The 12,887-nt window shown below is 37.8% G+C and overlaps 1 protein-coding gene across 9 annotated transcripts in view; it reads right to left on the bottom strand.

Annotated features, from left to right (window-relative positions):
* Cntrl (centriolin) overlaps positions 1-12,873 on the bottom strand; it is an 89,789-nt gene extending 76,916 nt beyond the window's left edge. For 7 of the 9 annotated variants that reach the window (XR_007351193.1, XM_048813173.1, XM_048813175.1 and 4 more), the window contains exons 1-3: positions 12,662-12,795; positions 3,319-3,566; positions 1,640-1,770 (exon numbers count right to left, since the gene is read on the bottom strand). Coding sequence is in view for 8 of the 9 variants with exons in the window: in XM_048813173.1 (XP_048669130.1) it covers positions 1,640-1,770; positions 3,319-3,535 (348 nt within the window). In the remaining variant the exon portion in view is untranslated. Of the gene's footprint in view, positions 1-1,639; positions 1,771-3,318; positions 3,568-12,661 lie in introns of those variants that run through there. The other 2 variants (XM_048813170.1, XM_048813174.1) reach the window with 2 other exon arrangements.
* Positions 12,874-12,887: the final 14 nt, after the last annotated feature.

The following is a 12,887-nucleotide window of genomic DNA, read 5'->3' on the forward strand; positions in this document are numbered from 1 at the left end:
GTTTAGCATTTTCTCTCAAGGTGGTACTGATACTGGGAACAGCAGAAGATACACATTGAGTGCGAGTATTAACACTTGGTTATTCACCTAGCCTAGGGCACTTAAGAGAAAGAAGTTTATTAAATAGTCCCTTGCATAAAAGTAGAAGTGATAATCATCCCAACCAATTTCCCTGGAAATATACAGGGAAGCATTCCTCTGGTGAGCCAACTCCTGGGGGTGAGGGGACAGTTTCTGACTTGTTTCTCTTAGAAGCTAGTAAGATAACTAACTAATATAGGTGCAGTATCTAGTTGCTATGTAATATCCTTCATGAAGAGGATCTGTGCTAGAGTCTTATCAGTGTGGACCTTGATCTCAGACACTCAGCTCCTGGGAATAAAGGAACACCAAACAATAATGTAGTTATGGCACTAATGACCTAAAGTAACCTATTGAAATAAATAAAGTGTGGCAGTTTGGCCTGTCTGCCATTCTGCCATCTTTTCTGCCTCTGCATCTTGTCTCTGTGTCTCTTTTTATTTTCCTTACAATCAGCAGACATACAAACAATATGAGAAAACAAAGGAACAAACCACCTCAAACAGTCCACAACAATTCTGACAACACATTGAAGAAATGTCAGAGAAAGAATTTACAAAGTTCATAGTTAAAATGTTCAATGAGCTAAAAGAAGATTCAAGGAATCAATTTAAAAAATACAGAAAGTGAAAGATCATTTCAATAAAGATGAAGATTCTGAAAAAGAATCAAACAAATCTTAGAAATGAAAGACTTAATAAATCAAATTAAAAATTCATTTGAAAGTATTACCAATAGATTAGACCTCAGAGAAGATATATTCTCAGGCCTTCAAGACAAACTTTCAAGTCAAATCTTGGAAATAAAGTCAGTAATAAAGAAAAGATGTTAAGAGACAATAACCAGAATATTCAAGAAATTTGAGATAACACAAAGACACCAAATCTAAGAATCATTGGCATAGATTATACCAAAATATAAAACTAAAGGAATGCACAATCTTTTCAATGAAAATATATCAGAAAATTTTTCAAATCTTAGGAACACGATGGAAATCCAAATACAAGAAGCATTTAGAATTCCAGATAGACAGGATCAGAAAAGATCTTCTCCAAGAGAGATTATAATAAAAATGCCTAATATGCAGAATAAGGTTGGAATTTTAAAAGCTACAAGAGAAAAATAGCAGGTCACATTTAGAGGTAAGCCAATTAGAATTTCAACTCATTTGTCATCCCAGATAAGAGGGCTTGGAATGTTTACCTGAAATATTAGAATGGGGGCCTACAAAGATTATGATACTAAACAAACTTTCCTTCAGAATTAAAGATGAAATTAGAACTTTCCACAATATGCAAAAATCAAAAGAATTCATAACCCCTAAAGCTGTACTACAAAACATACTCAATGAAATACTATATGTAATACTGAGTAATAGATGCTTATGAATTTGGAGCTATTATACTTCAGATGTAGAACTATCACCAGAAACAATAAAAGGTCGGCTACAAATTAGGTAACATGAGGATGGGATTCAAATCTTTTTATTTTATTGGCAGTTTTAAAACACAAAGTAATTAAAATCAATGTCTATTCACAGCAATTGTTGGTAACCTACCCTAAACTTCTTGCCGCCATCTTTAGAAAGTGAAAGGTTGAGAGACTTTACCAAAGCCAAATTGTCTTCCTTAGAGAGTTTTTTAATGAGGGCCTCTGTAATATATCGAACTCCTACTCTTGAATCAGCTCCTAAAATTACAAAAAAGATCATTTTCAGTAGAGGGAGACACACATATTCCAAAAATAATAATAATTTTGACACTATGTAAGAAAAAATATTTAAGTCAGGCAAATGTAAAAAAAAAAAAAAAACCTTTATAGTATTTTAACTTACAGCATTTTTAATAATAATGATGATAGCAATTACACTCTAGAAATATTAGATGTGTGCCAAGCTTTGGGCTAAAGGCTTACATTTTACAAATTTAATTTGTACAACAAACATTTGATATACAAATTTATAGAAACTTTATTTGCTCAAAATCTCATAACTCATAAGCTGTAAATATAGAACTTGAACAAAGGCAGATGAATCTAACACAATATTATCTATATGCAGCAGCAAGTTTGTTTCAAAGTAATATTTTCAAGTCAGTTTTTAAAAATAAACTGCTACTATTTAGTTGTTTTTTATTTTTATTTTTTAAAATATTTATTTAGTTGTAGTTGAACACAATACCTTTATTTTATTTATTTACTTTTACATGGTGCTGAGGATTGAACCCAGAGCCTCGCACACGCTAGGCGAGTGCTCTACCGCTAAGCCACAACCCCAGCCCCTTTAGTTGTTTTTTAAAATGCTAAAGTTCAGAAACTGAAGTCCTCAAAAATCCTATTTTTTTCTTTTTTGATAGTAAGAAACTCTAAATTTGTTGCCCTTTTAAATGCAGAGAATAAAACCATATGAGATATAATTCTAACCTAATGAATAATAGCATATCTTGTTTTATGGTATTCCTCAATAATGTAATCAAAAACTGTTAAAATCATATTTTATGAAAGTAGCTATAAAAAGAAAATTGTTTCTTGGCTCTTACTTTATGAATCAGAAAAAAAAATCTTGATTAAGATCTGGGCTATGGGCCAAGGGTTCCCTATGATGATTTATATGTTAATATCAAATTAATTTTAGTTCAAAAAATTGAATTTTTCTTTAATTTGATTTGTTCTAGGAATAAAGATGACCAATATCCTAGACTATCAAATAGAAATAAGTGTAACTAACTGGTAGCAAAGATGTAGTACAATATAAACTCAATGCTGATATTAATTATTAATTAAAAAAACTGATCAGATATTCAGATCAATAGAATTTGATGGCTGTGATTTCATAATCTAACAAATAAGAAAAAATTTTTAAAAACAGACTCCCAACTAAAAGAATGCTTTTAAGAATAAACCAAAAATGTTGATAAAACGTATGCATTTCCCAAATGTGGAAATCAGTCCACTCCACAGACGAGCAGTTTAAAAGCAAGCAGACTGGCACAGCCTAAGTGTGGAAACATTTTCATACTGAATATTTATACCAAAGGAACTTCACTCTGAAATGCAGAGGTATGCCCTCCTCCTCACAGAGGATGGCAAAACTAGAGAATGAGTGTGTAGGCACTTTTCCACAGGAAATAAAGCTTCCTCTTTCTGGAAACTCTCCTCCCCTAAGCAGACATCTTTACCCTCACCCAGAAGGCTCAGTCCTCTCGCTGTCCTTACACAATTCTTAGATGAAAGGAATACCTTTATGGTCTTGGCAGCCCAAAATCACATTGGGTTCATCTGTAAACTTGACTTGCTCACACCACTGTCCTTCAGAATGAAAAGGCAGAGTCTCTGATCCAATCAAAGGTGAAAGCGACCTAGATCTCATATTGGATGTAAGAGATGGGCTGGGAGGGTGAGATGATGGTGGCCTCTTTGCTTTGGAGAATTTTTTTTGTTGAGAACCTTTCTTCATTGCAAGAGTAAAGCCAGGTGGCCATCAAAACCTGCAAGGGTTTTCAGAATATTTAACAACATTATTTTTTCCAGAACTATTAAAACCATTAAATTATTTCTAGAGCTTTCAAGACCACAAAGTTATAAACTCAGAGGCTATAGATGGGAAGATCTGTGCTACCCTACCCCGACAGAGCAGACACTATTCTGAACATCACTGATGACCTACCACAGGGAAGAGACACCTTAAGAGGGTCTACTACTGACACATGCTCCAGACAGAAGTATTACTGTATTTCTATTCTCAGCTGATTGGATTAAGCTAGTCACAAGGCCTCTTCTACACACCTAAAAAGTCCCAGGATGCAGGAAGCTAAAGACAAGAGGCAGTCTTTAATACTGATAGCTCTCTCTCTCTCCTGAAACAGTTCTTGTGGCTTGTGGGACACCACACTCTCCTGATATCCTCCCATATCTACCTGCCTACCCCATGGCCTTCTCTGTTGGCTCATTTTGTTCCTCTATTTAGCCTAATTTAAATATCAGTACTCCTCAAAGTTTCCTTCTAGTTTCTCTTTGATCTCACCTTGTCAATCTAATGTACATTCATGGTTCCCAATGCCACTTCTATACTAATATTGATATCTTCTATCTGATCTTTCTTGGAGCTCCAGAATCTTCTTCTCAAGTATTTAATTGTCATCTCATTGACCTTCTAAACTTAACATCCTAAACTCAGTCCAAATAGTCTCCCTCCCTCCCTCCATTCCTTCCTTCCTTCCTCTCTTCCCACTCTATTCCTCTTCTAGTGTTCCCTCACCAGTGAACAGTGCTCAGAAACCTGGGAATCTTGCTAGATACTTCTCTCTTCCCTTTTCCCACACCCATTCAATCACTAAGTTCTATAAATTCTAACTTCTAAATATCGTTCATCTCCACGTTTGTCTACTCTACTCCAAGCCCTCATCATACTACTATAGTCAGACTGTCAGAAGGTCTACTTAAAAAGCAAAACTTGCAGTCTGTAGTGAATCCCTGTTGAGCCCTTCAAGGTCTCCCATGATCTGTTTCCATCTCTCTTACCTCACCTCTATCATTCATTCTCTCTAATAAGGGTTCAGTCATACTGACCTCCTCACATATTTCCTGCTATCTCAAATGCTTGACCCCATTCTTTTTAACCATGTTCATTCAGTCTTCCTTCACAGAGCAGCTCAATTGTTGCTTCCTCAGGAAAGCTCTGCTAGCACTCACTAAGTGAAGTCTCCAGTCCAAAAGTTTATTAGTATTTTCTTCCTCAACACACATTTATACATGTACATGATTGTGATGAACATCTGTCTTCCTACCAAATTGTGAGTTCCATGAGTTTGTTTTGTTTACCACCGTTTCCCTATTCTAGTAGTGCTTGGCACTTAGCAGAAATTTAATAAATATTTGTTGAATGAATGAGAGGTGTTTATTATCTTCCATTGCCCTTCTCCCTTATTCATCAAGAGATTGATTCAATCTCCACAATATTTCTAAATTCAACTCTATCCATTTCCATTGCTATTATGTTAGATCCATTATTCATAATCTCTTTCTTAGACTATACTTTCCTAAGTAGCTTCCTTCCAATCCTCCTTTGCCTTACTGCTTAATCCATCCTCTTCCTCTGACCCAAAACAAAAAGAAGTTGGATGATTCACACAGTCTACAGCTAAACATTTCAATACTGCTTACAGGACCTGTCACAATCTATTCTCAACTTATGGCCTACTCTCTTACCTGTCCTCATCATGCACTCTATACTCAAGCCTGTCTTTTTATCATTATCTGAACCCATCATGAATTTTTGCTCATGAAATTTCCTCTCCTTAAAATGGTATCTTCTATCAACTAAAATGTCACTATATTCATGAAGGCTTTCCAGAAATTCACATCCTGATGGTAAAACTAATCTTGTCTTCTTATCACACGGAATGTACCTCTATCAGAGGTACAAAAATATTTATATATTTTACTAAGTATTATTTCCTTGCCCATAATGCAGTATCCACAAGGAGAGGGACAATATCTGACCTCCCAGCAGCTCACTGGTATAGGTCATGAATGTTATATTATCTTACAAACAGAATTCAATATGCTTAGAAGCCATACTTTCAAGAGTGTGTTCCTGACATGTCTGTGTGTGTGTGTGTGTGTGTGTGTCTTTGTGGCAGTCTATGGTACATAAACTGCACTTAAGTGTACAGTTAGTTTCCTTCCTTCCTTTTTTTACAGGCAGAGATTTAGGAAAGCAGAGACACATGTAAGTGAGAATGTGGGCCACCTTGAGAGCAGGAGACAGCCTCCATGAGTTCCTATATAATGAATACAAGCTGCATAATCAGTATCCAGATCCAGAAACAGAACATCACCAGAACCCAGAAGCCCCCTCATGCCCACTTCCAATCACTGATACACACACGTGGATACTCACTAACCTGACTTCCAACACCAAATTCTAAAACTGTTTTTGAATTTTACCTAAGAAATCATACAAAATAAATATATCTTTTATATCTGTCTTCTTTTGTTAAATATTACATTTCTAAAATTCATTCATGTTTGTCTAATGCTGTATGAAGATTGTGATCACTTCAAACTCTGGTGTCTATTACTATGGTTAGTTGCTAAGCAAGACAGAGGCACTTTAGGGGGTAAACTCCTATATTCATCAGGGAAAGAGCCAGTGCCCCTTTAAAAGACTATTAATGCCCCCCCCCTTTTTGTTTGTTTGTTTTTGTTCATCTGAGACACTTTGAAGAAGCTTACAAGGAATCAACCAAGGTCACTCATTATTTTACATGACCTGGAGTAAACTTTACTCATTATAATATAGCATTCTCTGCTTAGAAGCAGAGGGCATGTGATTATGACCCTCAACTAAACATGCTCAGGAAGGTGCTGCCATCTTCCCTTTTAAAGAAGTGATTTATGACCTTGGACTGAACATGCTTAGGAATGTACCCATCCCTGCAAGTGCTTTCCTATCTGAATATACAGAGGTTCTTCAATAAAACCCCTTTGCTTGCTTTCTTCAAGGAGACTGCTTCATAAATTACTCCAGTGTGTGGGAGGCCAACCTTACACATGACTGAGTTACACTCCCCGGCTGGGTGCTGAGGCTCTCAGTCACAGAAATGTGGCACCTTTCTTGGGTTTGAGGGTCGGTGTCTCCTGCATGGGTGTGTCTTGCTACAGCCCCATGGGTGAAGCTACGCTCACCTGTTCCTTTGTAATATAACCCCTTGCCCTGTTTAGGATAGAATCTTCCATGGAAGTGCCTTGTGTGTGTCCCCTTCTCTTACTGTGCCCTTGGGTGTGGCCTACCCAGGTGTCAGTCAACCTGCTGACAGTGGACATTATGAAGATAGACTCAGCCCCCTGAAACCTGACCCCTTGCATCATTTAAATAACTTCTCCTCAATAAAAGGGGTCAGCGCGTGCGCGCCCGCGCTCTCTCTCTCTCTCTCTCTTTCTCTAGGGACCCTTAAGGTCAGAGGAGCTGTCACAGGGACCCCAAAGAAAAAGGTATTTGTGTCTCTTGTGTGGTTATTTCGTGCAGCCCAATTAGCCCAGTTTAACTAGAGTGACCCCTGAGCCTTTTGGTCGCGAGAACAGAAACCCGGCACCAGTGTTCTTACTTGCTACAAGGAATAAACCTCTCTTTATTCTACTTTTAGGTTTTACTCACTAGCTTTTTTACCTCCAAGGTGACAATCCATTTTTTTTCAGTAGTTTACTTATTAACAAAATAAATTTTATTAAAGGTTAGATTTTCCAGAAGGAACTAAAGCAATTATTGTTAAATGGGACCTTGGTCAAATTCCTTTATTTTCCATGTAAGAAAATCAAGGCTCAGAATAGTGCTTGGTTAGTCACCATGCTAGCAACAGTAAGTTCTTCTAACAATAAATTGTTCACTGAAACTAATGTTTAGATCAAATCACATAATTAATCCAGTGGAATATAAGCTCCATGAAAGTAGAAAATATCATTAACTGATGTTTTGATGCCTGGAATACAGCCTATCATAAAGTAAATAATTAATAGTTATTTTTAAAATTAGTCATAAAGAACACAAGAGTGATAAATATTATTTATCACCTTAACAAAGGGATATCTTTATGAGTGACATTAGTCCTCAACACAAAGCTTTCTAATTGGCAAGGTTTTTCTACTTGCAATTGGCATCTGAAGTGGGTGGCAGTATTGTGGAACTGAGTCCTTAACCTGTGGGATCTGACACTACCTCCAGGTAATAATGTCAGAGTTCAATTAAATAAGAGGACATGTTGCAGGTGTCCACTAGAGAAGTACATGTTGTGTGGGGGGAAAAAAAAAAACAACTCACACATCTGGTGTTGGAAGTATTATATTGCATGGTGTTTTAAGAGTAGGAAAGGCATTACTCTGGGTTTTTCATGTCTCCATTAACATGTAATAAGCCTTCATAGGCTATACAGGCTGGGATTATAAAGATTATTTTTTTAAATGGTTGGGGCATATGCAGTATATAGGAAAGAAATTTTCCATTAATAGAATCCATCAATATATTCAACGGATTAACCAGCATTTAGCAGATGCTATACTGTGCAATGCCCATACAGTCATTCTAAGAATGCTGATCTTGCTCAAAACATTTTTGGAATTCTTCTTTGGTTCTTCTTCTTTCAGGTTCAACTTACAAGTCACACAAGAAAATAGGACACATCACTTCAGATATACACAGTAAACATGACTCCAAATAAATTTGTTTACATCTAAAAATCTAAGCCTCTTTGAAAACATGCTGACTTGCTAGAATTGAAGTTAATTCTAAAGAATGTTAGTGGCTAATATTTAATGAGGGCTTACAATTGAGATGAGCTCTTTATGCGTATCATCACATTGGAAGAACTATATATAACTCTATGAAATGAAACAGTTGTCATTTTTAAAGATGAAAAGGTTAATCTGTCCAAAATTCCATAACTAATTGCATAAGCCAAGACTTGAATCCTGACCTAATTCCAGAACCCATGCTTTTTATTACCATGTTATACAATTTGAGTTTTTTGGAATTCATATTATGTTTGTTTTGTTCTCTAGAACCCAGCATGAGACCACCTTACACATAAATAAGTACCATTAAATGACCTGGATAAATGGATGACATGAACCATAAAAACAATAACTGAAGGAAAACTAGGAAATTTTATACTGAAGTCATGACCTAGCCAACTGTAATCAACTCATTTCAAGGGAACAAAAACCTGCCACATTTGTTTTTTAAAAGTCAATTATTATTATTATTTGAGCTAGGGATGTGGCTCAAGCGGTAGCATGCTCGTCTGGCATGCATGGGGCGCTGGGTTCGATCCTTAGCACCACATAAAAATAAAATAAAGATGTTGTGTCCACCGAAAACTAAAAAATTCTCTCTCAAAAAAAAAGTCAATTATTAGGGCTGGGGTTGTGGCTCAGTGGTAGATCACTTGCCTCACCTATTTGAGGCACTGGGTTCAATTCTCATACTACTTTAAATGCTTTTTATGGGTCTATACTTTTTCTTTCATTTCCTCATGTTTTCATTTCCTCATGTTTCCTATTCATATGCATCAGACCCTGCCCCCCCTCACTGGGCAGCCCTGTCAATTCACATAACTGCTATTTATGCCATCACCACAGGCTTTTAGTCCTAATTGCAAAAGTGTGGCAAACAACTTTTATGTCCAATATCATACCATCTTCAGTGGAAAAGCTTCTTAGTAATTACTACTGATTCTGTGCTAAGCTGAATTCCTTCTAAATAAGAGTACTCTCAAACTTGAGAGCTGAGAGGCATGCATTTAGGTTATTTTTTTTTTTACTCCTAAAGTAAATGAATGAATGGATATAATTTTCATAAAGGTGATGAATTTAAAAACAAAAGCGGAAACAGGGCCCAGTCATACTTTTATATATCTTCCTTAAACCTAAATGACAGACTATAAAACTGGAATAAGTGTATGCTACATACTAGAGATTAATATTTAAAAATTTTTGTTAGTTCTTAAAAAGCATCCATATTTTTATTATTTTGTACCATCTCTCTCCAAATTCTCAAAATACTGACCAGAACTCCTCCCTAATATCCTAATGATCATCTCCCCAGATTATCATAAAGTTCTTTGTTCCCTGTTGAAAAGTATAACTCAGTCTTAATCATTAACAGAGTTTAAAATATTAGAATGGATTTCAGAAACCTAGATCAGCTCTTTCCTTTTATAATTGTAATATGATTAATATGACTTGGATAAATGGATGACATGAACCATAAAAACAATAACTGAAGTTACCGTGCATCCCCAGACCCCCTCCCTGGGTTGGCAGAGCTCCTATAAAGGCAGTTCATTAAAACAACAGCTATCTCATTGAATAGCTAACTTTCAAGTGAACTGTTCTTAGGCACTTACTGTGTTTGAGAATGGCTGGCATTATTTTAGAGACTACTGTCTTAAGATAGTAAATCTTCAATAACTTTTTAAAAATTTTATTGGTTCTTTTTAATTATATATAACAGTAGAACCCATTTTGACATAATTATAGAAGTATGGTATATACTTTGTTCTAATTCAGACCCCAGTACCTCTCCTTCCCTTCCCTCTCCCTATCCCCTGTTCCCTTCCCCCTTCAACAAAAATTTTAAGATAATAATGAGGATGTAGTTTGATCCTAGGATGTCATCTGCAAGGGGAATAAAAATCAACCCATGGGAAAAGAGAAAACAGCTGAGAAGCAGAGGTAGAAGAAGTGAAGGGGCAAAATAAAGAGAAAACAAGCGAAAGAGGCCTAGAGCTAGAGACACATTGTATAGGCACAGAAGATGGTCTGTGGAGCAAGAGTGCTGACAATCAGAATCACATGACCAGGCTCCAAAACACTGGCATCCTGCCCCAACAATCCCAAACACCTAACCTGATCTAACAACCCCATCCATTACAGTTTCTCACAGGTGACAAATTCTGTCGACACGCAGTCTTTCTTACCACTCCTAGCTCTCCCATCTTCTTCTCGGACCTCCAAATGAAGCAGAGCTTGACAATCCCCAAAACTTATTCTCTCCCAACAGACCACCCAAATACAAATACTCACTTACTTTTTTTTCTCCTTATCTTTTTTAAGAGAGAGAGAGAGAATTTTTTAATATTTATTTTTTAGTTTTCGGTGGACACAACATCTTTATTTTATTTTTATGTGGTGCTGAGAATCGAACCCAGGCCCCGCGCATGCCAGGCAAGTGTGCTACAGCTTAAACTACATCCCCAGCCTTCACCTACTTTTTTGACTGTGATGTCCCTCACCACACTACATCCTCAGTCCTTTAATTGTGTGTCGGGGGCCTCCATGAACAGGAGCTGAGCACAACTCTTAGCCTTGAGCGATGGAGGTGTAGAACTGGCTTCTGCTCACAGCGCAAAAGCAGATAGACCTCACTTCACTTGGCAAGGAATTATACAGCTCTGGGAGTGAGCCTCACCACCCTGAAACCCAATCCCTTGCCTCATTTGGGTGGAACTTTCTCAAGTGTCTTCCCCTCAATAAATAGGATGGTTTCAGGCGTGCTCTCTCTCTTTCTAACAGACCCTTAAGTTAGAGCCATCCCTGATTCCTGCAAGCAAAAGGTGTTTGTACTTCTTTAAAAAGGTGTGTTTCGTACTTCTTTAGCCATTTTTTTTAGTTATTAATGTAGCCAGCTCTTGTGAACCCAGCTCAGGTTGATAACTGTGTTTCTATCAGTTTCCTCCAATTCTGCTTCATTTCATAACCTTGGATCTCCTGAAAATACTCTTTAACCTTCTCCAGCCCTGTCAAATACTGACTCCCATTCTTCTTCAAAGTCCTTAACTCTGGCACTCTTCCTAAAGCCAACTCCCCATTCTATGTTGTCAACCTCTCTGCTTCTCATCCCTTTCATCCCATTCTGGCTGCCAAGTTTTCCCATAAATTCTGTTCCAGTTCCCTAATGTAGTACTTTTCTCTCCCATTTCTCTAAAGTTTTAATACCCCACACCAACACTTCTATATCCATCCTGTTTTCCCAAACTGCTCATTTCTTTCATTCTTTTCATTCTAACATATATCCTGACATCCTGACCAGTCAATATTCTGACCTATAATTACTCCCCTACTATAACTAAATACCTAAACTCCACCCACTCCACTAACTGCCTACCTGCTTGGCTTTCACTTCCAACACCCTGGCCCCTGTGTCCTTCTGGAACCTATTAACACCCTGATTTCCCCTCTTCCATTTCTCTGGTTCTATTCAGATACCCCAAAACCCAAGTTTCCAATTCTTTCCATTAATTTATTTAGTTATCCAATTTTATTGAGCAACTTTTATGTGCTAAGAATTGTGCTAGACTCTTTAAAATAGAGCTGAGAAGGCAGGGTTCTTACACTGAAGATGTACAAGATTGTGTCCCCCTGTTATACATGGTCTATGCACTAATAAGTCTCCTCTATAAACATATAAACAATTGGAATTAAGTAATCATTTCTGAAAGTGCATAATTATTCCTTTTCTCCTTCTAAACTATAACCTACAAAAGAGCAGAGACTCCATTTGTCTTTTGTTGTATGGGGGAAAAAAATATGTTGACTGAACGACCGTGATAAACATTCTACAGACATCACCGTATTTAAATCCTCACAGATGCTGCATAAGATCTGAATTATCAACCTCATTTATGAGTGGCTGAGCATCATTAGCAATCAAGTAACTGATTCTGCAACTAGACGGCTGGAATTCAAATCCAGAGTTTTCAGTTACTGTGCTACATTAGGTAAATTACTTAACCTCTGGTACTCAGCGCTATCACTTGTTAAATGGGGATGACAACGTCCCACACTGAATTTTCAAATTCCAAAGGAGCTAATCAATATATGCAAAACACGTAGAGCCTTAGCAGACACCTCGTGAGCACTCAATACAGATGAAGTGAGGACACATTTACAGGAAATGAAGGAACTTGCCTGCCGTCACCGAGGCAAGGTTGAGTAACCCGAGCCTCAAGACCCACGGCTTCAACAATCACCCGTCCCTCAACCGACCCAGTCCTCCCAGCACCGTCCCTCATCTTTCTGCACGTACTGCATTCGTCTGATTCCACCCGGCAGGACGCCCGCAGCCCCTCTCATCGCGCTCACTGCGCAGACCCCGGGCACTTCCTCCCGGCGGCCCGACCCCAGTCCCACCTGGCGCCGCGGCCCAACTCCCAACCGGCCCCACAGCCGGGTCCTCGCCGCGCCTCCAGCGCTTTCCTGAACCCAGCCCCGGCCTCCACCTGCCCACGCCCGTTCCGCGCCCGCCCATCCTT

Source organism: Marmota marmota, unplaced genomic scaffold, assembly GCF_001458135.2.
Source record: "Marmota marmota marmota unplaced genomic scaffold, marMar, whole genome shotgun sequence".
Lineage (NCBI taxonomy): Eukaryota > Metazoa > Chordata > Mammalia > Rodentia > Sciuridae > Marmota > Marmota marmota.